At 38.5% G+C, this 27,027-nt stretch overlaps 1 protein-coding gene across 2 annotated transcripts; it reads left to right on the top strand.

Annotated features, from left to right (window-relative positions):
- The first annotated feature begins 3,820 nt into the window (after positions 1 to 3,820).
- LOC127438857 (platelet-derived growth factor subunit A-like) lies at positions 3,821 to 14,269 on the top strand. 2 transcript variants are annotated; one of them, XM_051694771.1, is made up of 6 exons: positions 3,821 to 4,426; positions 4,860 to 4,956; positions 9,546 to 9,653; positions 9,738 to 9,925; positions 12,574 to 12,694; positions 13,774 to 14,269. In XM_051694771.1, exons 1-6 carry the CDS (start codon positions 4,364 to 4,366, stop codon positions 13,782 to 13,784), a joined length of 588 nt encoding a protein of 195 aa, XP_051550731.1. In that variant the 5' UTR covers positions 3,821 to 4,363; the 3' UTR covers positions 13,785 to 14,269. The 2 variants fall into 2 exon arrangements, with proteins under 2 accessions (XP_051550731.1, XP_051550730.1); XM_051694770.1 differs by having other exon boundaries at positions 3,822 to 4,426; positions 13,771 to 14,269.
- Positions 14,270 to 27,027: the final 12,758 nt, after the last annotated feature.

Consider the following 27,027-nt stretch of genomic DNA (forward strand, 5'->3'; position numbering starts at 1 on the left):
TTTAGAGCTTTACAGCCCCTTGTAACTGTATACTTTTGTTGCATGGAAAAGAGCAGCATGGATCTTCAAAAGGTGTCATTTTGTGTTCCAGGGAAGTGAGAAAGTTTTTTAGGTATCCCTTTAAAAGTCTCTCACGTCACATACAGTAAGTTTGACCAGTTTGTATGTGTGCATTGTTTGCACTTATTATTCTCATGCTTGGATGGATGGGAAGGAGAGCAAAGTTTTTGGTTTTGGCAGAAATCCCAGCTTGGCATGGGCTGCCGGTGCTCGTGGTATGTGTGGGTATCCGTGTGTTTAAGTATGTCTGTTTGTGTCTTACAGAAAAGGTAAGAGTATGCATCTGTGTGCTCTGTAGAGGTTTCCCACACACGTTACTGCTAGATGTGGTTGTGCTGTCTTTGGGGTCTTGAGACTATGACTCATTACCTTTGGCAAAGCAGAATCTCAGGGGACTTTAACTCCCAGTCCCTTTTTTTCTCTGCCTATTTTTAACACAACCATAACAGAAGTCTTGTCATTTGCTTTTCCTCATATTAAACTTTCGTTGAAAGATAACTGTCCCTATCAAAGAATTTATTTTTCCCTGGTATCAGCTCTTTCAGTTCAGCTCATTTGACCTTCATCTCCCCACTCCCCCTTCTCTCTTCATTGAGATGTCAGTCATGAACTACATAGACGCTGCTTTGCAAAGCTGGATTTCCAGATTCTTCACCTGCTGAAGCTTTATGTGTGTGTGCATTGGTCCTCACACATTCCTCTCCATCTTACGGCTAAAGCTAGGGTCAGGAATACTTGTCACACACACACACAAATCCACACAAACATTGTAATGGGAACATGCACAACCAGCCAAAATACATTTTCAGTATATGCTGAAAACCTATTATCGTGTGGTGAAGTAAATATATGTAGCAGAAATGATTAAGTACTTTCTACACTGAATAAGTTAGTTTAAGCATGAACTTGAAAATAGTAAGTAAATTCTACATTTGTACTCAATTCAAACATAGCTTATAAGTAAATATTATTTATGATTGTTTGTTGTCTTAACAATGCGTCATCATGTATCAATCCTAAAGTAGAAAACCTTGTCATATTTATTCGCTAATTTGAGTAAATTTCACAGGTAAATAAAACAAGTACATTTTACAAACTTACTGAAGCTGGTGTTCCCAGCATGCACCAAGCTTGAATAATTAATGAGCTTGCATGGTTTCGCTGTTTGCAAGTTAATTTACACTTTTTATTGTTGATTTTGTTGTTTTGTTTGGTAACTTTTTGTTTTGTGGAGTTCTAAGTTTCATTTTCAAAATTCTGTTTATTGTTATCATCAGTGTTTTGTGCACCAAGTGATGATGTCTGCATGCGCAGCTCTGTATCTTGTTCCAATCGCGAGTAATGCAAGGTGATGTTGTCTAATCGACTGCTTACCATGCATTCAGCTTCCCTGTGAAAGGTTTCCTTGTGTCATGTGGTACATATTTTAAAGGAAAGATCATCATATAAATTTTTAATAAAATTTTAATTTAAGTTTTATTAAGTGGCATGTACATCAGATTTGTAAGTAAAAGTTACTGTATTAACTATGTTAAAAGTTAAATGTACTCACTCAATTTAATCAAAATTATGCCATGACGTTAAGTTGATTTTACTTAATTTTATTGCATTAAAGATTTACTTTGAAAAACTGAGTGCAAAAACTTGCAAAGTAAATCTTTCTAGTAATTTTTTCGGTATACAACAAAATTCCACCAAATTTTTTTGTTCTGTGTTGCTGGTATGAGTAGACTGATGGACAACTTCCAGAACGTTCCATTCTTCCACCTTTTACCACACCTTACAAACCCAATTTCTGGTGTGTGTGTACATGCATGTGTCTGTGTGTGCATGTGTGTCTATATATCTGCCATTGTTTCAACTTCAAGACACTGTGCTCACCTCCTGTAGTCTCTTGTCTTCGCCCATCCATCTTCCCTTTCTATTTTTTTCCACTTATACTTGTAGCCTATTCAGTCTTGCTTTCTTTCCCATCATTTCTCCTCAATAGTTGTCTGTCTGTGGTGCTTCCTGTCTCTGTGGGTCTAATTAAGGATTCACCCATCTAAAACTGAGAGAGAAAGAGGAAGAACATTGTCTCCAGTAGACCCTGAAACTCACTCACCCTTATTTCTCCTGTTAGACATTAGTCTGTCAGAACGTGACTAATGTAAACACCGTCTGAATCTGAACCAAATGAGTTAATCATTAACTCTTTCTAATAGCTTGGAGGAAAGCACCTTACCAACTCACCTCCAAAATGTCTCATTTTTGTATGATAATTAGTGATTATCGTCAAAAAAAATAAAATAAAATCATTTCTGTATGACTGATAATTAGCCAGTATCATCCAAAATGTCTCAGAATTTGTGCTATTAGCAGTTATCATAAAAAATGTGAATTTAGATGGATTTACATGGATTTGCTTATGGCAAGCCGATCTGACTTTTAATCATTCGCTGTATTTCAACAATTCAATTTTCAGTAGTTAAAATATTAGGAATGTAATTACTAGTGAAAGTAAAATTTTCTTATATCAGTAATTATATTTGCACTAGTAAAAATTTTAAATCTTGATAACAAAAATGACGTCATCACTTTAAAAAATGTTTTTTATATCTGTAACTGCATTTTTACAAGTAGAATTTCACAAAGATCGGTCATCCACTCCTATTCAGAACACAGTTATGGATATCTAAAATACATTTCTAACTAGTTAAGATTCCAATTTCACATTTCAGCAAATCACTTCTTACCAGTAAAAATCACCATTTTTGGTATCAATAATGATATCGTTACTAGTGTAAATGTCAATTTTTTTATATATACATTTTTTTATTACAACTCGTAAAAATTTTCATTTTTGATGTCAGTAATTTGGTTTTCACTACAGGCAATGTACATTTCTGATATCTGTAATGTGATTTTAACTAGTAAAAAAGCCTTTTTAGATATCCATAATAACTCTCCAATTTGTTGATATCTGAAATCAATTTTCAGATATCTGAAATGTCAAATCTAACATGTTGAAATTCTTACAGATTTTAAAAACTACCATTTTCAAAAGTGACTTGATATCAGGATTGGATATTTGCACTAGTAACAATGTAATTACTGATATAATAAATTACGTCATCACTCGCAGAGATACACATTCTTGATATCAAAAATTTAATTTCAACTAGTTAGAAATAAATTGTACAAATAATAGCGTTATGAAGAGTGGATGACCGATCACTGTGAAATTCTACTGTTGAAAATGCCATTACAGATTTAAAAAATTACAGTTTTTACTAGTTGAAATTAAATTTTTGAAATCAAGAATGTGCATTTCTGCCAGTGATGACGTCATCTTTGATATCAAAAATAAACATTGTAATACTGATATCAAAAATGAACACTTTCACTACTAATTACATTCCTGATATCAATAATTAGCATTTTAACAATTGCAAATTTAATAGTTGATTTCCAGCTAATGAGTTAAATGTCAATTCGGCTTGCCATAAACAGCTACATTTTGAAATAGCCGCCAAAACGATATTTGAGCACACGAAGCTTTCCACTTTTAAATTCGAGACTGGTAGCTTGTTTCCACGTCCTCACTTGTCAAACTGAGAAGATGTGGAGCAGGCAAGAAAAATGAGGAGTAATTTCTATCTTCAGTGGGTTAGCAGGGTGAAACACATCCAGTTTTCCTTGACGCGGCGACTTGAAAGGCTCATGCAGATTACCTCGTGCTGAGGGGGCGCGCCTCGCTGAGTTTAAAGTTGAGATGAGAGAAGCGTCCGTTCATTCACTGTCAGATCCCCTACACGCTGCACAACCTGCTGAAGTTTGAACAAAACAAATTATACACAAAGGCCTAAAGCGTGGACAAATAAAAAGGAATATTTTGGATAAAGTTTGGACTCACCGTTACACTACCAGAATCTTTTCGTTCCCGGGATAATTTTTGGATTTAGATTTGAATTTAATTCACACGCGATGCAGTCAATGGATAAAGTATATTTTAATTTATCTTCCTTTTTTTTTTCTTTTTTTTTATGAAATAATCTTACAGCAATGGTCTTTGTAACGGTGATTTGTACTGGACTATCACATCTCGCGCGTACATTTAATGGAATAGAAGAGAGAAGAATTCATTGATACGAGTGAGTTTGATATCACACGACTTTTTTTCTCTAGGTTGTGAAAACTTTATCCTTGGTGGGATTTTTTTCTGGAAAGGCATGTTCCTTGGCTCCATGCCGGTTGGAGCATCTCTGGGGCTCCGGTCGGGAAGGTTTCGCCTGCGCTGGGACACTTTTGGACCACAGGGGAGATGAGAACCGCGCTGATCCAATTTCTCTTCTGCTGCTTCTTCCTGCTTTCAGCAGCCGCTGAGGTGAGATCGATATCCACAGATATACACTGAGGGCAAGGGAAGTAACACGATGTTTTCCATTCAACTAAAGAGAGATATTCACTTTAAAAAGAAAGAGAGAGCATGTTGATTATAAGGCCTGTCACTACGCAGTTCTTTATTGCAACTGGAAATGGTCAAATAATAACACCCATTCCTTTTGCACCGATGCGTTCTCCGCGCAATTGCGCATAAAATTGGCCTTTTACGCACACACACACACACACATATATAATATATTGGGTAATTTTGCATGCAAATATGTGGAGGACATCTTAGGAATGCAATTTATGCTCTCAGTCGCAACCACCATATTTAATTTCAGTATCAGAGCCTATGCTTCACATGCGTAGTTACATGCATAGTGTTTTTCTTTACAAAAAAAAAAAAAAAAACTATTTTTTTTTTCGCCTAGGAAGCGCCGATTCCCAAAGAGCTGATCGAGCGACTCTCCAACAGCGAAATCCGCAGCATCAGCGACCTCCAGCGGATCCTGGAGATTGACTTCGTAGGTAAAGTCTCACAGTTTTTCCGCGTCAGTGTTTTTTTTTTTTTGGAAATAAACTTTGCATTCATTTGACACAAGAGTCCTAAAGCTTCTGGGCAGCGACAACACCATGTGTCAAGTTGCCAAAGCGTTTAGGCGCAATGTTAGGATGTAAAACAAGGCTGTGGGGAAATATCCTTTCAGAGGAGACTCTCTCAATCTTTCACTGCGCTCAAAGTTCACGGACCTCGCCATTTAATCGAGTTTTTACCGAACGCCTCAGCAGCTGTTGCCTAGAAACCACAGTCCCGTTCCTGCGCTCGCGGCGCCTCACGCAGCGCCCGAGAATTTGAACTTGGTGACTGATGTCACATTTTGGCGGGACCAACATCCTAAATCCAAACAAGTCAATGTCTCTTGAAAATGTTAAGCTACATTAAGCAAGACAGATTTTTAATTTACTGAGGCGACACTATTGAAAGTCCTCTTAGTGTTCTTCTCCACAATTTTCTGCAATTCATTTAGCTCGAACTAGTCTCCATTCATGTATAGCTTTGAAGGTAATTTGTCTTAGATGTGCTATCTATTTTTAATAAACATAAAGTTTTTTTTTTATTCAACCTGAAGTGTGCAACATTTCAGTGTTAAAATACTTTTGCCTATCCAGTTTATTATGCAGAGAGACAACTATAAGCCATAGGTGGGTGGATTTCCTCAAAAACTTTAAAAAGTAGTAATGTTTCGATCCAAGTTATGAATTTAATTTATGAGTAAAATCGTAAAAACAATCCACAAATAAAGCAGTGTTTCCATCCCAGGTGTATAAGAGAACAAAATCATCACTTTTGGGGAAATTGGCGCAAAATACTTGTGAAAATGGAAGCTGATGCCGGCTCTTTTTAAAAAAAAATTAAATGTAATGAATTACTGAATAAATAGAATACATTTTATAGGAACATGAATGTGTTTACATCGCAGTTTATGTGCATGTCTACTTATCGAATAAAAATTAATCTACCTCACAAGCACGTATAGTTTTTTATGCGCATTTTGGGGATTTTGATTCGCCTCTTGGTGTTTCCATCCAACATTTTTTCTGCGACATCCCAAATTACATAAACATAACTTTGTCTACTTGCGTTGTATAATTGCATGCATAAACATTGATGTAAACCCAGCTACTGTTTCTCTTTGGTGCTATAAAAATTGCTCTGTTTGTTATGAGTGGCCTGTCCATCCCAACCAAGCAACATTACATCGACTAATGATGTGTGTTTGGGGTGGGACTATCTGTTTGTTTAATCTACGAAAGGTGGGGGAAGTTGTTAATTTTAGCAATTTTGTTTGGTGACGCTAGTGACACAGAAATTACACACTTCAGCTTTCAGATTAAAGTCTGAAAATCTCCCACTTGTTTGTTTGCCATTCAAAATCTAACCAAAAGCGATGATGTCATTGTCAAATTTGCATCCATACGCCGACTGGTCTTCCTTCTTGCATTTATTTGCATAGTGAATTACGTCTTCAACTTTTTAACCATTTATATCCGCCTTTTCACTGAAAAACACGCGTTGTGTTGATTCCTGTGCACAGCCGACAAAAAACAAAACACATGCTGAGTGGCATGACCAAGGCAATGGGGTGTTCACGCATTCAGTGTCTTTATGTGACAAAGTATCGGCATGTAATTTTTAAAATGAGAGTTTGCAATTTCTGGTGATTCAAGCAACAGCGACCATTGGCAATGTAACAAAAGCTGAGTTTCCATCCACATATTTTTATCTCCAGAAATGCACATATAAACATACGCTCTTAATTAAGGTGAATAAATGTTTCATTTGATAGGAAGTCGCGCATAAACTACGATGAAATCAAATTTACAAAATATATCCCTTAGAATTTATATAGAAATATACTGTAGATGCTCATGAAAAAGTCATGTGACTTGGCCTCAACCAGTGATGTGAATGCATAATTCACCCAATGAATCAGTATCATCGCATAACATCTGAAATGTTGCTCTGGTTATTCTGGTTATAGCCGGACACAAAGCCTGTCATCAAAATGATTGGCTACTATTTCCTCCCAGAACATTTGTCTGCACGCTCTGCAAGTAAGTCATTACATTAAAAAAAAAAGAAAGAGCCAGAGTGGCTTCAACTTCCATTTTGATTTCTATTTGGCGGCAGTTTCCCCAGTAGTGACTTGTTCTCTTAAATGCAGGGGCTGCTTTAATCGCAAATTGTTTTCGCGATATTCCGATTTTGTGCGCAAATTTATGGAAACAAGCAGTGCCTACAATGCCTACTAGCGACCTACAGTACAGAGACTCGGCAACCTATAGTTTTTTAATAGCTGTATGTGTGAACGCCCATTAAGCCAGCTCTGACGCGGCATTTGCGCAGAACCAAAATCTAAAACCTAAGTTTACCAAAAACTTTAGCTCTATTCTTTTAATGCTTTGCAAGCACTGCTTGGAAATGCAAATCTAGCTACAACTGTTTAACTTTTACCATTACTTGGAGCATAAAATATCCCCAATCCTGCAAACATAAACTTCCAGTGCAGCTAATGAGGAAATATGCTACAGCTGTAATGATATGTGTCTCAAATTTGATTTCCCCATAAGATGCTGTAATTGAAATGCAAACAGCTGCGTCTGTGTGGCTGGTGCCTGAGGGAGGTCAAGAGACTCTCTCCATTATAATGTTGTCATGCTGCCTTTATGAGTTGAGTGGGGCTGAATGCCAACGCTGCTGTTATGTATTATTCATGTTGAATTCCTTAGTTTGTGTGCGTCTCTGCGTGTGAGTGTGTGTCTGTGTGTTTGAGAAAGAAAGAGACTGAGGCTGAAGTAGTGTTTGCGTTTGTGAGGTCTGTTGCTCTGCTAACCAGTGTGTGAAAAGCCGAGTGAGTCGGCCGGCTACGGTGCTCAAGCCTGAATTAAAACCACCCTCCTCTTCCATTGGGTGGTTTCCGGGGGCAACAACAGGGGCATCTCTCTCCTCTGTTGTCTGACTCAATAGCTCTACAGAACCAGTAAACAGCCTGATTAAACACTGCACACTTCGGTCATCCTAAATTCAACCAAGACTAACAAACCGAACTGCTCATACATGGCTTCAGTGAGAGCAGCTTTCTTAAAGGGATAGTTTAGGAAAAAAAGTAAAATCTTTCATCATTTTGTCACCCTCATTTTGTTCCAAACCTGTATGACTTTATTCATTTAAAGAGTGCAATCCTTCACCAACTTCAAAAGCTCTCTGCAAGGCTGTTGAGTCTAGCTGTCTTCTGTCTAGAACCAGGTGTCCTCAGGCAGTGCATATATTTTCTTTGTGATCTGTGTATAAAGGAAATGGAGAAAGTTTTGAGATTGAAGTGTGCTGGCAAGTTGGCAGACACCTTTATGGTTTACTTCATAATCAGACCGGGTTTTCTTGATTTTTCCATCAGGCTGTTGAAAGCGGTCTCATACCAGTTCACAAAGAGGTTCCATATCTGCCAAAGGGCACAATTTTTCTTGACAATAGTGAGAGGGATTGTGGCTTGTTATGACAATGGATGCTAGGTTGTTCTTTAGGGCTGGGTATTGATACAGATTTCCCGATCCAATTCGATTCCGATTCACGTGCTCTCGATTCGATTTCGATTTGATACCATATCGATTCATTTGGGTTTATTTGAGTTATAATGTCCCTTTTACTTACATATAAAAGAAATTATCTACCAGCTAATGCAGTTAATTAAACAGGGGACCTTTTAACTAGGTTTATTAGGAAAATATTAATTGTACTAATTATATTTGATTAATTTTTCTTCATTTTGGTCACATTTTGGCTTTTTAAAAATGAACAAATAAATGTAATCAATCAATAAATAGATATTATATTTCATATATTATTTTTGTTACATATTTATTGTTAAATTGCATAATTTGCACTATTTGTAAGTATTTACACTGATTTGTTGAACACATGCTAAAACAGGTACTGTCTCTTTAACACAAAACTGCATTTCTGTAAACAGCACTTTTAAATGAGCGCATGTTAACTAGAGAGGACTCTAATGGCTTTACCTCATCTTTGCGATGTGTGATTAAAATTAAATGTTTTTTGTAGTTGTTTTTGATCAACAACTGACTGTAAAGAACAGAAAGGTTATTAAAAGAGACATTATTCAATGACAAATGGGTTGCGTGGATCTCGTCTTTGGATACACATTACACGGAACAACTTTTACTCTCAACATGTTGCGAAAGGATCTCGCTGCCCAACACTTCATGACTAAACTACACAATTACTGGTGAGTAAAATGCAAACATTTAACAGCCAGCTGCCAAATATATTCACTTTAGTCACATAGCGCAAAATTTGGTTGCAAATGTGAGTGATTTCCTCTCCTTGTAGTAGAGGGTTGCACATTGTGTGAAAGATCGATCTTGGAATTTTAGAATCGATATAGAGAACGTTCAAATGAAGATCATGATGCATCAGAAAAACAATATTTTTACCCACCCCTATTGTTCTGCAGGTCATGTGTTAACACTTTGACTTGTACCAATGAGCTCTGCTGCTCCTATTGGTTCATTGACCATTTTTGTTCTGATTGGTGCAGAGAATGATGTGGTGGAGGAAGTCAAACAAGGCCACCATAAGGAGCATCTCTATGACAACAGACACTTCAAGAACTCAAACGCACACTCTAGACGCAAAAGAAGCATTGGTAAGAAACACTCAACTCAAAAACACACATATTGCAAACCTCAGTAGATTGACTGATTCTCAAACGAGTGTCCTGTGTGTTTAGAGGAGGCAGTGCCAGCCGTTTGTAAGACTCGCACAGTGATCTACGAAATCCCACGCAGTCAGGTGGACCCCACGGCCGCCAATTTCCTGATCTGGCCTCCATGTGTCGAGGTGAGACGATGCTCAGGCTGCTGCAACACCAGCAACATGCACTGCCACCCCTCCAGAAAGCACCACAGGAATGTGAAGGTGAGTACACACTCCTTTCTCCTGTTTATATAGTTATAGCTTTAATTAAGATCACTGTCAGTGGCCACTTACAGTACACATGTTCAGGACATTTGTGTGAAATCCTGCTGTATAAAAGCACATTTCTTTTCTCCTGTTTGTGTTAACATTGTAGCTCTGTCCTAAACTTTGTTTACTCACTGAGAAAGTGACACAGTGCTCCATCACAAAACCTACTGAGATGCCTACCTAGAAAGCATTTTTGGGCATCACAGGTAAGTAAATTTTGCATATGATGCCCAAAAATGCTGGCTAGGTTGGCAGCTTGCAGTATAAGGTTTCAAGACAGCCTATGTAAAACATGACATTTTAAAAGATCGGTCACATTTACCTTTGCACGGAAAAATTGCACAGGTGAAGAAGGTATGGACAGATGTCAAGCGAGTGTGAAACCCGCAAAAACTACGTGCCAAACAGCCTCTTTTTTATGCTGCACTTTACACTCTGGGAGAGCAAAGTTATAAAGAAACTCACGCTAAAATGACTTTCTCGTCCATTGCGAATATTCAGTGTAGCTATGTACGAAGCACCGCCCACAGAGAAGTCAACTGCCAAACAAAGCAACTTCCTATTGGTCAACGCTGCAAATTTACATGTCAAAATTCAAATCTTGGGAGGAGAAATTTCTTTGCCATCATAAGTCCATCAGACAAAATTCCTTTTCGTGCAAATTCCAATTTCACTGTGCATAGGTAAATGTGACCAAGCCTTAAAGGGTTAGTTCACCCAAAAATGAAAATTCTCTCATCATTTACTCACCGTCTTGCCATCCCAGATGTGCATGACTTCTTTCTTCTGCAGAACTCAAACAAAGATTTTTAGAAGAATATCTCAGCTCTGTAGGGCCATACAATGCAAGTGAATGGGTGCCAAAATTTTTAAGCTCCAAATTTCACATAAGGGCAACACGACTCTGGTGGTTAAATCCATATCTTCTCAAGCTATATGATAGGTGTGGGTGAGAAACAGATCAGAAAGTCCTTTTTCCTTTACTTTCACTTTCTCCTGTTTTTGGTGATTCCACTCTTCGTACATATTGATTTAAGATAAAAAAAAAATGACTTAAATATTGATCTGTTTCTCACTCACACCTATCATATTGTGTCTGAACACATGGATTTAACCACCGGAGTCCTATGGATTACTTTTATGCTCCCTTTGTGTATTTAGGACCTTCAAATTTTTGGCACCCATTCATTTGCATTGTATGGACCTGTAGAGCTGAAATATTCTTCTAAAAATCTTCATTTGTGTTCTGCACAAGAAAGAAAGTCATACGCATTTGGTATGCCAGGAGGGTAAATGATGAGAATTTTCATTTTTGGGTGAACTATCCCTTTAAGAGCCCTTTCATCAACACACATTTGACTGTTTATTTATTTGAAGCTCATTAGTGGTGCCTGTAATGCACGTAACTCATCCTGCATCATTTGTGCTACGAATGGGATTGACACCTACGTGTGGCTCATTAAGTGAGATGTGCTATTACTTGTCAGAGATCAGGCTAAACAGTTTTCTTGAAGGATGATAAAACAATCCCAGTGACGTATATTGAAGGAGAGAATTATGCGGATGCAGATTCAAGCTCTTGGCCAACGGGTGGTCTAATTGAACATACTGACGTGTTCCTGTGTTACTGTGGTGGTAACAAACCTCAGAACTCAATGGGGCAATAGAGTTACCTACAAAAGTCTGCGGCATTAAACTGGATTTGTTATTATCCATGTAATTTGCTCGAAATGTATTGACTTAATCTTACTAGCTCAGCAATATACTCTTCAAACTGTTGCTTCGCCATTACCGTAGCTCACTGTAGAAGCTCATAGTTCACAATAATGAGGCAACTTTGAAAAACGCATTCTTGCGTTGTTATTAATTGTGGTCTGATGCATTTCGGAACATGACACACTTTCATATCATGGTCACAACCAGACAGAGCACCTGACACACTTTGGCATTATTTCCTCATTATTGTGGAAATTTGGTTTTAATGCAAATCGCTTGTACAGTGGGCATTTGGCTGGTGACCAGCTTGAAGATTGTTTGCTACTCTTTGGGCTCTTTTTCAGCTTGTAAAGCTTTTCACATTTCTCAAATTTAAATGTAACAAGAGCAAGGCGTAGGACGTGCCAAGGGGAGGACAATGTCAATGAGAATTTCAGGGCCACTGAACATACTGAAAGAGTTTCAGCCTAGACTTCCGCGGCGAGTTAACGAATAGCCCTAACCTTGAGTTAACCGCAGCAAATATCTGTCTGTTACGCCACTGCATTGGGGTGTGTTATGTTCTGTGTATCTCTGTAGCTATGTGTGTGTGTGTGTTCAGACCTGAATAAAGTATTGTATAAATGGGCCTGCAGGGCGGCTGAGTTGGCGGGGAGGGTAGGAGTCTGTCAGTATGATATGAGATGTGTGTGTGTTTAGAAAGAGGTTTGAGGCGGCTCATCTACATTACAGGAAACCGACCGAGGCACATTTAGCTCTCACCTTATCTCACCTCTGGAACAGCAGAGGAAAAATACACTGTTGATAGGGTTATGACTGTGTGCTTGCAACTCAGAATGTTCTCACACTCGCCCTTTCTCTCTCTCGCTCTCTCTCTCTCTCAGGTGGCCAAGGTAGAGTATGTACGCAGGAGACCAAAGCTCCGGGAGGTGCAGGTGCAACTGGAGGATCATCTCGAATGTGTGTGCACGTCCAAACATCACACAGAGTCCCGCATACACACAGGTGCATAAATACAACTGCCCCAACACACCCACTCTGCCTTGAACATTTTACTTGTTTTATTTTTCCCTCTCCACCCTTTGTTCCTGTCCTGGTCTTTTTCCTCCATCCCTCTGTTAACAGGCCAGCCCAGTGCTAGAGCTAAAAAAAGAGAGAGGGCAATGGAAATAATGATAAACTTTCCAAAAACGGCAGTAAAGATTCTATTTTTGGATAAATTGTCAGTAAGATGCTCAGCAAGCTGGACTGACCTCACGTACACCACCAATCAGTTGTTTCAATTTGTGGGATGGTGCATTTTTATCCCTCAAAATGACTTTTAAGTTCAGTCATGAAACTCTACATGGCGCAAGCTGATAGGTCCTTTCACATGTAATCCATTAGCCAATCAACTAGCTTACTCCCTCTTTGTCTTGTATTTAAATTTGCTTAGATGTTTACAAATAGCAGGTCTCACTGCCATGCATTACGAGAGTTTTCTCTCTGAAACCCTCCTCCTTCTCAGCACCGCTGGTCTAGAAATGCTTCACAGGGATTGTTTTATGTACTGTATAATTGTGCATACAGTCTTACATGCTTAATGCAGTATGTTTTATAGATGTCTGATTGTGCAGCAGCATGTCTTACATGCTCAAAACAGCCAGTTTGTGTTTTACTAGTAGCAAATCTTTGTTCTTGCTCTGCAGTAGTAGCAGCGTAAGCAGATCTAGTCCGCAAAGACCAAACCTACTTACTTGTCATATCCATTATAATGTGTCATAATTTATTATGCCATGACTGAACTCTAATTAGAAGAATCATGAGAAAAAGTGTTGGAATTACAGGAATAATTATAGGAATGTCTATGAATTATCTGAATTAATGGTTATAGTGGGACTGTAGTGACATGAATGCCGAAAATCATTAGCTGGGATTAAAGGAATTCAGGGTTAAATGGAATTAAAGCTGTATCGACAACATCTGTGGCACTGAAACGTACATTTCAAAGAACATAACTACAAGAGCATTTTTTTGTTTGTCAGTTCTGCAGGTGTGCTGTCAAAAGGCTACCAATTTAACAACAGGTTTTTAATCCACAGCAGATATAAGGTGAGCATGGCACTCGATAAAAGAAATCGGAGGAGGGGAGTGGCAGTCATTGCATCCAATCAGATAACTGGGATTGCACAACAGCCAGCGAGCGATATCATCTGGAAAGACGTGGCAGGCACAAGCTGTTTAGCCCTGAATGAATCAGAGAGGCCTTCTTGGATCATTTTGGACTTTTGATGCACCTTTAGAAGGGACTAAACACAAAGACTGCCATGACAGAGACTCAGAGAGCCTGAACACGAACTTCCATAGATGTCAAAATTCCCGACATCCATTTCCAGAACCTTTTAAAGGAGCATCTATTGTGACTGTATTTGTATATCAAAATGTATTTTCTCCAGCAAATATCTGTATCATCTTATTTTTGTAACTGACGATTTTCTATCATCACTGATCTTCTCTTGTATATGCCATAGAATGAACAAGTACAACAAAACACAAACTACAGTAACTGATACTAATAAAGTACATACACTGTTTATACAATTTGCTGTGTTCGTTTGACAGACTGAGCCAAATATACTGATTATTGTTTGTGAAATATGTGCAATCTAATAGCAACAATGAAAGACAGAAATAGAACGAAATAATTATTGAAAGCTCATTATGCTGTGTCCTAACCAGGAGTGATCTGATAAAGTGACAAGCAATCCTATTTCTTCCATGTTAAGATTAGCTTTTGTCCTAAACACCCATGACCGCAGCAAGCGATGGCCGACAAGACATTCTCGATTGGTTTGGTTTCTATTTCTGTTCTGCTGGGTAGCCCAGCACATTGTCAAATCTTATTGCTCCAAAATTCATATAGCTGTATACATATGCTACCTTAAAATGTTGAAGTGATCTTATGTATCACACATTAACTAAGTGCACATTAACCCCACCTCAAAGTCGTGTTTACCATAAAAATATCTTGTATCAATTTGACGAATCAAACTTCTTTTGCTAGGTTTTTGTCATGAGGGTCTTTAGATGGTACATGCAAAATTTCGAAACTGTGAATAGGAACAACAATCTAGGACAAGTAAAAAAAAAAACATTTGTTTTTCTGAAAACTCACTTCAAACTTCGCTAATCCTTGTAAGTCTGCAAACATCATTCGTAGAAAGTAACTAGAGTACTTAGTAATGAAATTACTTTGCCCCTGACAGATCTGTTCTTTCAAATTTGTCAATTTTGGTAATTTTCTCCACTTTTTCAAACTACTTGGACCCCAGCTATGTTTTGCAGCTATATTTAAACATTGTAATTGTGAATTTTAAATGATTTAGTTTCCGTGCAGTTTGTTTACTGTTGATTAAGAACGTTTTTTTTTTGTATTTTTGTATTTGTTTTTTTACCAAAATTACATCGTAATCACATCATCGTCTCGATTTCCACACTTAGAACTTCACATGGGACTTGAAGGCAGCACAAGGATAAAAAATGTTCTGATTGGCTCTGATTCTGTTGTTTCGCACAGTCATTTGCTTTCAAATTGGACTATAAACTTACCTGACGCTGGGAACTGTGTCACACCTGGTTAGAACATGATGTTAGAGTCAATACAGTATGTTCCAAGGATCTATGCTGAATAAGTACTATGCAAATACTGCTCTTTCTCTCTAATGTGATGATAACTGAAAGGATGGAGACTGATGAGTTAGTTTATAATAGTTTTGGCATAACCAAAGCAAGCGTCACACACAAACACACATTCAAATCCAAACCACTATGATCTAGGGCCAAACTATGCCCTGAACAGTCGCCCGGTCCCTGTCTGTCTGCGCATAACTGCTCCAGAAACTTTGATGGGGCTCTTTGAGTTGGCTTGTACTAAACTGCCTTTATCTTCAGAATGGGAGCTAATTATAATTGCCAATTGCTGTCACAGACACTGCCGTTTACACACAAAAAACAAACAAGTGTTTGTAGACAGTGGTTAGCTGAGAGACAAGGTCATTGACAACGTCATGATGGTTTGAAATCTCGTTATGTAACAAGTCTTTCCCACAAATGAGAGTATATGTATCTTGCATTCACTAACACAACATTAGTGCTGTTGCCTGTCGGTTTGAGCTCTAACACACACATGATTGCTTTACTTTAAACCACTGGTTTGGGTGTGTTTAAAGGCACAATAGGACCAGTGTGTGTAGGATGTATGTGAAAGGCCATTCCTTCAAATTGGCATTACAGTCTGCGTGACTAAAGGTTGGGTATTTCAAAGTATCACAATATTTTACCTAATGATATTCTAAAAACCATGATTCAATATTTTTCATTTTGTCACATTAATATTTTTGCGAGAAAATAGACTGAGTGGCACTCAGAGCAAGTGTGTGAGAAGACAAAATATACCATAGCATAAGATCAACAAAGAGTCAATTATTTCTATTCAACCAAAATGCAAATGAATCTATATAGACTATAACACGTTTCATTTGTAAGGATGCCAGAACAGATCATCCCCACAGTTAGACTGCAAGGGTTTTCGTGTAATGATAAAAATGCTGCCACAATCTGGTTCTGGACATAAAAGTCCTATTCATTTTTTTCCATAGGAAAATTGATTATTAATAATAACTTTAACCGTTAAAGAATAAACCGACTGTATTGTTAGCTTTAAGGTTGTTAATCGATGGTATATGCTTCTGCTGAAGACATTAGTCCATGCTATTTCAACTAAAAATCATGTTTACTTGAGAAATTCCTGGTGAAGAACTACTAGGGAATAAAAACTAAATGTTTTTAATTTCGGTTCGTTCTGAGCAGAAACAGTATTTTTTTCATTCCCGTTCTGCAGCCTCCTTTCCAATTGGTAACCGGTTAGAACGAAATAAAAAAGAGTTTAGAATGTGCTAAGGGAGGGTGACATACCAGTTGCATTTTTTTTTTTTTTTTTCAGATATCACAAGAGAAATAAGCCACCTGTATGGACTTGCCTCACCCAAAATAAGCAAAAAATAGCGATTACATTTTTTCTCATGTGGGGGAATTTTCAGGATCTAAATCATAACAAGCACAGTACACAGTAGCCTACATAAAATAAAGTATTTTCAATAAATGTATTCTTAATATTAAATATATCCCCAAAAATATTTCAAATGTTTCAAATATTCATTTGGCCACCAAAAAGTTATGAATAGCTTAAATCTCTGCGTGGGTGCGTTTGGACTAAACTTCCCTTTTTTTGGGCCAAATGATTTAAAAATTTTTAACATTGGTTTATAAACTAGCAGTTTCCTTCAAAATCAAAAGACATGCTCATGTTTTACTAAAAAGAGAGAATTTTTTCGGGCAACAGGAAGTGGTGTAATACTGAAAATGAACTGTGACAAACCATTTAGACTTTGGTTTCAAGAAAAATTAGTATTTATTAACCGGTTACCAGCACTGAAAAGTAACATTTTCACTCCGGAACCACTGAAATGGATTTTGTTCCCATTTTCGGTTTCGTTCTGCAAAAAAAACATTGTTTGTTTTTGTTTTTCGTTTTTGTTCCTTGAACTATTTTTAGTCCCTGAGATCTACACTACCCATGATCCTGAGGGGAAACAATTCACCAACCAGAGAGTTGCAGCAAACAAAATGCAACAAAAGAGCTCTGCAGCGACCGCCCACTTCCATGAAGCACTGTAAATATTGAGTCAGTATCCCTACACTCTCAAACTACTTATATATATTATACATCTGAATATTTGGCAATAAACTTAAAATATATTTTTTTCTATACTTATAATCAATAACTTTTAATTAAATCAATTACATCATTCGCAATGCTTGTAAAGTCTTTCTGTCTGTTTGTCCGATTTTCAAATATTTTTTTGCTTCAAATCAAAGTTTGTACTGTAGTGATTCACCTCAGAGCTGGTTGGTTTGGTTCATTGCTTAGAACTCTTTTATGAATTTTTTAACCAACAATTAATGGAAAAAAAGATTCATTTTTGCACTCTATGGAGATGAGTGAGAAAAGAGTAAAAGATCAATACCATAGCCAGGTCTGTACTGATTCCCACCCCTTTGTGTGACTTTTTTGAGAGTGTTGTCTCTGTACGGCTGTGTGTTTTGTGACAAGCATGTGTGGGTGTGTGTTTTAAGAGTAGTCTTTGCTGTCCTCATTTATCGGCATAGTCTGACTAATCTGAATTCACTTAGCCTTAAAAAGAAAGAGATCACTTTCACACAGTTTGCTCTGAAGTACAGACAGTTAATTCAGCTATTAAAACTCTGTCATGTGTGAAAATCAGGTTTATTGCGGTTAATAGTGTAAATTACACAACAGCCTTTTCCAGACTGTCTGTTGGACTCGGGTTTCTGACCTCAGACGGAAGCAAACAATGGAAAGGATACAGGGAAGTTGTTTCTCACACTCACATTTCAACCCATTTTCTCCATTATTTCCGTCTTTTCTCACTATCCCTCTTTTTACTGAAGGCCTTCTTTTCAGAACAATAAACAACCACTTCAATTGTCTTATCTCCTACCTCGGCAATTGACTCTGTCAGCAGTTTTGACAGCTTTTGATATTGTCACCCCTTTGGAAACACAACGTTTTTCTCCTCCAGGGTAGAATTAAATATATTCTCTAGAACACAACATGGCTTTAGTTACACAAAGTGTCGATATGAAATGAAGGATACAACCCTGTAAATCTTTGGCCTCAAGGCAGGTAAGTCCATTTCCTGTTTTAGCCTATCCCACCTGGCCACTTCCTGACCTAGGGGTTTCAAGTAATCTCTCTTATGTCACAACATCCTTGAGAAGAGATCGTGAATGATTCAACCATTTTTCCTACAGTCCCATTCCATATGAATGGGAGAAAACGTAACACTAAAGATGGCAGATGTAGGTATGCAAGTCCCACCTTACAGTTAAAAGAGCCAATCACCTTTTTGATAGAGACATTGTCTGTCAGTTCGAGAACACACATGTGCATTCTTGACTGGGTCTTTTTAGCTTGATAAGAGCCAAAGAAGTGCAATTTATGATATCATTGTTGTCAGATTTTATTGCCGATTTGATATATGTTAATCTTGACCAGCCACTTTGGAGATTTTGGTCTTTCCCCACACAAATTGATAGGAGCTGTACTTGTATCCATAGAAAACAGTTGTCCGAAGGCATTATTAATCTGGCTGCAGAGTTACCTGACTTGCCTTAAAGAGGCTTTGCTAAAGTTCCTTGAATGAAACAAAAATGAGAGAAATGAGACCGTAAAAGTATAGAGTTATAAAATATACAGTGTTGGGTAGTCTGGATTACATAATCAGATTACAAAAATCCAGTAATTGCAACTGTATTAAATTTCCCCTGCTGTTGCCAGCGTCTACGGCCATGAGGGCCGTTCCCCTACCACTGTCTGCGCCCATGGCCACGGAAGCCGTTCCCCTGCAGCTGCCAGCGGCCACAGCCATGGAAGCCTCGACACCCCAGAATCAGCACCTGAAGCCTCTGCCATCCCAGTGCCAGCATCCTCGGTCATGAAGGCCATTTCCCAGTCGCTGCCAGTGCCCACGACCACAGAGGATGCTGACCTGTCCCTATTGGTATCCACGGCCATGGAGGTCATTTGCCCTTCCCTGCCTGTGCTCACAACCATGGAGCTCGTTCCCCTGTCACTGTCAGTGCCCCCCAACCATGGCAGTCGTTGCCCTGTCACTGTCTATACTCACGACCATGGAGGTCGTTCCCCTGTCACTGCATGTGCTCACAGCCACGGAAGCTGTTTCCCTGTCACTACCTGTGCTTACAGCCACGGAGGCCATTCCCCAGCCTCTGTCGGTGCCCACGACCATGAAGGCTGCTCCCCTGTTGCAGCTGCCTGTGCTCACAGCTGCGGAGGCCGTTCCCTTGTCATGGCCAGTGTCCATGGCCACGAAGGCTGTTGCCCAGCCATGAGCAGTGCCCACGCCTGAGCAGTCCATGTCTCCGCCCCCCTGAGCCGCTCCCTCCTGAACCCTGTCCAGAGGCTGCTGCCCAGTTCACTGTCCCCTCTGCACCGAGGCTGCCTCCCAGGCCACCAGACCCTGCCTCTGCCCTGAGGCCTCCTCCCAGGCCTCCGGACCACGCCCCTCTACTTCCCTAAGTGTTCATTTTGTTTGTCTTGTTTTTTTTGTTTGATGTTCCTGTTGGGGGGGGGGGCATTTATCCCCTTTCTGTCACGTGTTTCGTGTACGTTATTTGTGTGAGTACATGGGTCCGGTTGTGACCACCGTGCGCAAGTTACCGCCGTGCACTCTCCGGTGATGTCACGGTCCTGTCACCTTGTCAGGTTGGGTTTTTGTCTAACGAGGACCATGGCATCATCGTTCCCTGTTTGTTTTGTTCCAAGCATGTCAATGTATTTGCTCTCATGTGTTCCAGCTGCGAGCGGCATCTGCCCCTTGTTTGTTCACACCTATATTAATCGTGTGTCATGTCTGGGGCTGAATTGTTAAATGTAGTTAGATGTTGAATGTTTAATGTTGTTCAGTGTTAACTGAGTTTTTGAGCATTGTGTTTGATGTTGAGTACTAACCTCACTCTGCCTAGTTGGTCCTGCCTCATGTATATGTTGGTTGCCCGCGTGTTGGGTGTGTGGTTGCCTTCCAGTTTTGTTGCATGTCAGCTGGTCTTCCACGGAGGATACCTCATCTCTGCCCACGTGTCACGAGTTAAGATCGCCCATCTCTGCTGGGCATTGTTCTGCACCTCACTAAGCTTCAACAGAGGAATCTACTAATCTTTTCCTGACTTCCACAATGCACACACTCATCCTACGAACACTCTTCACAGACTGCTCCTTGCGTGGCCATGGCACGCATGCTATCGTAGATCGCTTCCCACTGCTGCAGCCGGTGCTGGGATCTTCGATATTGCACAACCCAGTGACTGCCCATATTTTTTGTTAATAAATGCTTTGAACTGTTCCTCTGCTCTTGGGTCTGTTTGTCTCACTATCGATCGTTACAATTACATTCTTGATTATATTATCAATCAGCCAACGGCAATATCTAATAAACTCCAAATCTTTAAAAGAGTGGTTTGAACCAAAGCCAAAAAATGTGCGATAGAGCGTGACAGTGCGGTCCTGTTCCTCATTAAACTTCAAACAAAAACAACTTGACTTTCAAAGAGATATTTGCCTTACAAACATTATGTGCATTGAAAAAGACTCCAGATCAAAACTTTTTTAATCTTAATGCACTTTTTGCATTTGTAAATGTTTAAATAATGAAGTGTAAATTGGTACTTAATACATTTAAAATTAATGATTTGATTTTGCAAAACATGCAATAAGTATTCAAAAAGTTATCCAAAAGTAATACAATTAGATTACCCAAAAGTGTAATATAAAAGATTATGTAACTAATTAAAATTTCAGTCATTTAATTTGTAATCCATACATTTTGGAAACAATCTACCCAACACTGAACATATATGTGGACAGGGAGCTCAGATAAATTGGTCTTGGATAAGACATGTTTGAGCTCATTATGAGATCTCTGAGTTTTGCTTTCAGACTTTCATATTCTGGCAAAAAGTGTGAGATCTTTTAGGGAACTCCTCTGAAACTCTGCTCTCTTTTTAATCTCATTGCTGCCTAGGAGTAACAATGGCTACTTTCACAGTGCATCTGAATGTGGCCCAAATCTGATTTTTTCTCTCACATGTGACACAGATCTGTCAAGTCATTTTTATTTGTATAGCGCCTTTCACAACACACATCGTTTCAAAGCAGCTTTACAGAAAATCATGCATTAACAGAAAATGAAACCATAATATCTATAAAGTCTTAGAGTCATCATTGTGTAGTTTGATTAAATATGATTATGAATTGTATATAAAAATAAGTAATTAAATAATAATTGTATTTAGAACCCCAGTGAGCAAGCCGAAGGTGACTGTGGCAAGGAACACAAAACTCTATAAGATGTTGGTTAATGGAGAAAATTAACTTTGGGAGAAACCAGGCTCACATTTGGGGCCAGTTCCCCTCTGGCTAACAGCATGACTATAATGCCAATATTACTTAATTATGTGCAGTGCAAGTCATGGTTTAAAATTATTAAACTAAGTAAGTGTTAAGGGCCAATGTTTAAACAAATATTTTGTAAGAACTGTGAGATTAATGACTAATGTCTTTTAAATTCATCCTGTATTAACTGCAGAAGTTCATATAGATGCATTGTCCTTTGTTAGTTGGCTGATGAAGGGTTTTGTTGACAGTTTATTGATAGTCTATATATTCCATTTTAAGAGTGTAGTCCATCATTAGACCAAGTTGATGCAGGCCGAGATCAGTGAGGTGTTTTGCAGTTCAACTGGCCAGTCATTTCGGTGAGGTCTATCCTAAGTCCAAAGTTCAGGCTATGGCATATGAAGTATCCCATGTCTTATGGTTGGAGTTGGCATCAGTTCATCTTCTGAGGTCCATCGTAATAGACTTAAGTGATGTCTGGCTGGCACCGGCTGCATTTTGTCATCATCACTCAGAGACATGCAGCAGTGGAGTCCGATACCAAGCAGGGATGAAGCTGCATCCGGACGGTTCTGGTGACCTCAGGATAGGAGTCCTGAGGTTGAGACATGGAAACAAATAGAATAATATTAGCATAGATGCCATACATTTTTTTTGCAGAGTTATAGATCATGATCAATGTTTCAGGTTCCGGCAGACCTAACTAAAGCAGCCTAACTGTGAGTTGAAGGATAAATTAGGTGTATGCCTGGCTAAATAGATGAGCCTTTAGTCTAGACTTAAACTCAGTGAGTGTGTCTGCATTCTGAACAGTGTTAGGGAGACTATTCTACAGTTTAGGAGCCAAATATGAAAAGGATCTACCTCCTTTTATGGATTTTGATATTCTAGGAACTATTAACAGGCCAGAGTTTTGCGATCGTAATGAACGTGATGGAATATAGCATGGTAGAAGGTCACTTAAGTACTGTGGAGATAGACCATTCAAATCTTTGTATGTAGTTAACAGAATTTTAAAATTAAAACGAAATTTAACAGGCAGCCAACGATAATAAAATGGGGCTAAAATTATCATATTTCTTGGTTCTAGTCAGCACTCTGGCTGCTGCATTTTGAACCAATTTTAGTTTATTTATTGAACTTGATGGACATCCTCCCAGTAATGCATTACAATAATCTAGTCTTGAGGTTGCGAACACATGAATTAGTTTTTCGGCATCAGCAACAGAAAGCATGTGTCATAACTTAGCAATATTTCTTAGGTGGAAGAATGCTGTTCTACAAACACTGGAAATGTGATTTTCAAAGGACAGATTCGTATCAAACATAACACCTAAGTTCTTCGCTGTTGAAGACGATGTAACAGTACATCCATCGAGAGTCAAATTATATTTGAGTGGCTTATTTTTAGAGGTTTTGGTCCAATAACTAGTACCTCTGTTTTGTCGGAGTTGAGTAGAAGGAAATTTCTGGCCATCCAATCTTTGATTTCATTGATACACTCTGCTAATTTGGAGAATTGTGAATTTCGTCAGGTTTTGAAGAAATATAAAGTTGGGTATCGTCGGTATAACAGTGGAAAATTATTCCATGATTTCTGATAATATCTCCCAGGGGAAGCATATATAAGGAGAAAAGCAGAGGCCTTAAAACGGATCCCTGTGGCACTCCATACTTAACTTTTGTTTGATTTGACAATTTCTCATTTACACAAAGTGGTAGCGGTCTGCTAAATAGGACCTGTTAATTGGATGATCCTGTGAACAGCCAAAAGCTCTTTAAATCTGATATCCAATCATTCAAATCCGATCTGGGCTATTTTCATATGTGGAAATAAATTGGATACGTATCTGATTTTTTCCAATGTGACTTTGGTGTGAACAGCTAAGTCAGATTGAATGTGATTTTTACAACATTTGCAATTTGCACGCTTGATTTCCAGCGTATTTTAAAACTTTTAAACGTGAGTTGAGTTCAGCAATTCGTTGATGATTGCACGTTAAATATGCGTATGAAAAGATACAGATGTAGATTTATATAATGGTGCTCTTTGCTTGTGTCACTCGCTCAGAAAACATTTCTATATTTCTTAAAATGTATCAAAATATGAACGCAAGCCAGTCAATGGAAATATGAAATAAAGATAACTCTTCTTACCTTACATATCCTGTATGTAATGCCGTTTTTTCTGCTGTCTTTCGATTTTATGGTGTTTCGCTCGTAGGTAATTTCACAATTGAACTTCGATGATTATTTAAATTCCACCATACAAAGGCAAATTAAATAAAAATACTTTATCCATCAACTGTCTTTCTCCATCACTCGCAGACATATTATCAGATAGGCATGTGTCCTATCTGCGTTAAAACGGATAATTACATTTTTCATTATAATTTAATTCATTATTCATACTATAATGATGAACATGCCAGAGTTTGTTATACTCATGCTCAATGAGTGCTATGCGCATGTGGATCAGTTTAGGAGTGTTAGCTGTTCAGACCAGTGTCTGATATGGGCTACATTTAAAACATCATGTGAACAACCTAACAAAAAAAATCTGATTTGACCAAAAAATTAGTTCTGGGCTACATTCAGCTGCGGTATGAACATAGCCAATATTAGAGATCTCATTTGTAATTTGTCTTATACGGGGTCACAGGTGTGTATATATCGGCTATTTAACTGCTTTAAACATGGCACATTCAATCTACAATCAGATTTTAGAGCAAAAACTGATAGAATGGCTCCTTCGTGGTTATCCACCTCTGTTGTTTCAGGTTTGCTTGTGGAGGATTATTCCAGCTGTGACATTCTACTTTAAGGAACAGAGTAGGTTAATACTCTGGGGGGAGGGATGGAGGATTTGATCTAAGATGAGAGAGAGAGTGTGTGTTTGGTGATAGGGGAACTACAGAGGCTCAATCAGAGCAACAGTGAGGAGAAGTAGAGACATGCAGGTCCGGAAACAAAAAGGATGGACAGGGTGGAAGGGGAAGATGAGTTGAAGGGGAGCTAAACTGGCTGATCGCTATCAGTTAAACGCTCCAAACAGAGCCACTCTTCAGCAGCATTCATCCATCTGTCAATCCATCCTTCTAACACACACATTTGTGTGTCTCATCTCTGACCCTCCTATGGAACTCCCACTTTGTCTCTGTTAGACGCTGAGACAAAAGAAGGGAGGGAGAGAGAGCGAAAGAGAGTGATAAAAGGAACTGATAAGAGGATGTGTTGCGGACACTAAGTGCTTTTTGATGAACTCTCTGCTTGTGTTCTTCAGTTACTTAAACAGTGGGAGGTCTGTGTTTGTGAGCATGATAATTTTCAGTGTGAAAGAAAGAGAAATTTAAGGAAGAACTGAATTCTTCATAAGTTGAAATGTTCATAAAATGATGTGGAAAAAAGTGAAGCACTGATTAGACAATAATTAGCGGCTTTAGAAGTCAATATTTTGATTGTTTTATTCCCATATCATTGAACATAAGCCGTCAACAATAATCCATTTAGCAGTTAAGTTTATTAATTTGTCCTGTTCTCACAGGACGTTCTTACATTCAGTCTGCGCCATTTTTAATTGTCGGTCTATGTACATATCAGTCAGTCAGACGGTTTTTGAGCATCTCACTGGTATTCAACGACATAAATGGTGCAATATTTGTACAATGTTAAAAGTAGTTGAAAAAATCAGCTGATCAGCAGGAGAGCGAGATAAGGGGCAGCTGAAGACGCCGGTTCGAGAGGGAGAGAGACGCACACGGCCGCGTTGCATGTGTGTCTGTTTATGTTTGCTTAAGTTAATTTATGCATTAAAAGTGTATGTTGATTGTTCAGCCAGTTCCCGCCTCCTCCTTGCCCATCCTTATACTGTTACAATGAGCGGCTCTCATTCCGTGGCTGCGTTGCCTGTGAGGTTTTTGAGGTGCGCTGACTGCCCCCATAAAAACATGACGTTACATGTACTTCAAGCTTGAAATGGTAGGAAAATACCACCCAAATGGTAGAAAAATACTTTTTCATTATTACAGAATTTACGTATGGATCAGGAGGCATGATGAACTACGTTAATTGTGAGTTCATTTTATATAATTACATAAAGTGTTAAATTGAAGCTCTCGTTTTAAGTTTAAGTGCTTTGACATTTTTTACAGTCAATAGACAAAATAAATTGAGTTGAGGGATTCCGGAAGGACCGTTGGAAGGAGTGAAGTGAACAGCTATTTACATATTCCCTTATCGTTGTTATTGGTGGAATTACATGGACATGGTCCTCCCAAATCTTCATTAGGAAATACATTTGTGAAAACTTACCAGAAGATACCACTGCGAGTATGACTGTGCATGCAGTGACTCTCTATACTTTGTTACAGATTGTCCCCTAACCTATTTATTTTCTCTTCCGCTCACACACACACAACACCCATTTGTAGGATTACAGGCTGGTTCCATTCATCCCATGGTAAAGACGACTACTCTGTTTGGGCTCACGTTCTGATATAATCCATCCACAGTTTTTCATTACCCACAAATCCATTAAAAGCCCTGTGATGCTCGAGCGAGTCACCATGTCCGAGAGAGAGAGAGTGAGAGAGAGAGAGAGAGATACTGCAAACGTATTTAACACACACTGGGGCATCACATGGGGCATCAATTTCAAACAAGGGATTGGATTTACCAGAATTACAGATAAAGTGCAGCAATGCCATTTAAATATAGACATAGGGATTACCGTGGAAAACTCCACAGAGGGATTTGTTGTTAAAACTCTTTGTTTTATCGTCACACATGGAGAGTATGTCAGGGGGGTTAGGGGTGGATGGACTAAGATATCCTGATCTGAGATTAATAGATATGGCTATTTATAACTCAATTGCACTGTCCAAGTGAAAGGCATGAATTATATTTCAAGTTGCATTAATGTCTTGAGGATAAAATAACAATAAAGTAAAAATTCTTCCAAAACATTATTATATTTCTTTATTACACAGCTCTCTAGAAAACTTTCAAGAATATTGAAAATGTATACAGTATATGTCAAGTTTAAAGTAAACTTCACTATAATGACCACTAAACTGTATGTGTTGTCCCAGGCAACGATTTCCAACATAGCTGTGCTAGTTTCATGTCTATTGTGTCCATTGTTAGGTAAATTACCAATAACTAATTAACTAATACACTACAAATAACTAATTAAATCTGTACAATTAAAATAAAATTACTTTATTGACTACTTCATCGAAAGTAATCACTTTACGATTGACCTTACTTTTAAGTTACTTTCTAAACACTTTTCACAAAAAAG

This window comes from Myxocyprinus asiaticus, chromosome 50 (assembly GCF_019703515.2).
Source record: "Myxocyprinus asiaticus isolate MX2 ecotype Aquarium Trade chromosome 50, UBuf_Myxa_2, whole genome shotgun sequence".
Classification (NCBI taxonomy): domain Eukaryota; kingdom Metazoa; phylum Chordata; class Actinopteri; order Cypriniformes; family Catostomidae; genus Myxocyprinus; species Myxocyprinus asiaticus.

Coding starts and splice junctions, on each gene's coding strand:
- LOC127438857 (XM_051694770.1), top strand. CDS start 4,364: ATGAGAACCGCGCTGATCCAATTTCTCTTCTGCTGCTTCTTCCTGCTT. Junction 9,654..9,737: donor TAGACGCAAAAGAAGCATTG/GTAAGAAACACT, acceptor CTGTGTGTTTAG/AGGAGGCAGTGCCAGCCGTT. Junction 9,926..12,573: donor AGCACCACAGGAATGTGAAG/GTGAGTACACAC, acceptor TCTCTCTCTCAG/GTGGCCAAGGTAGAGTATGT.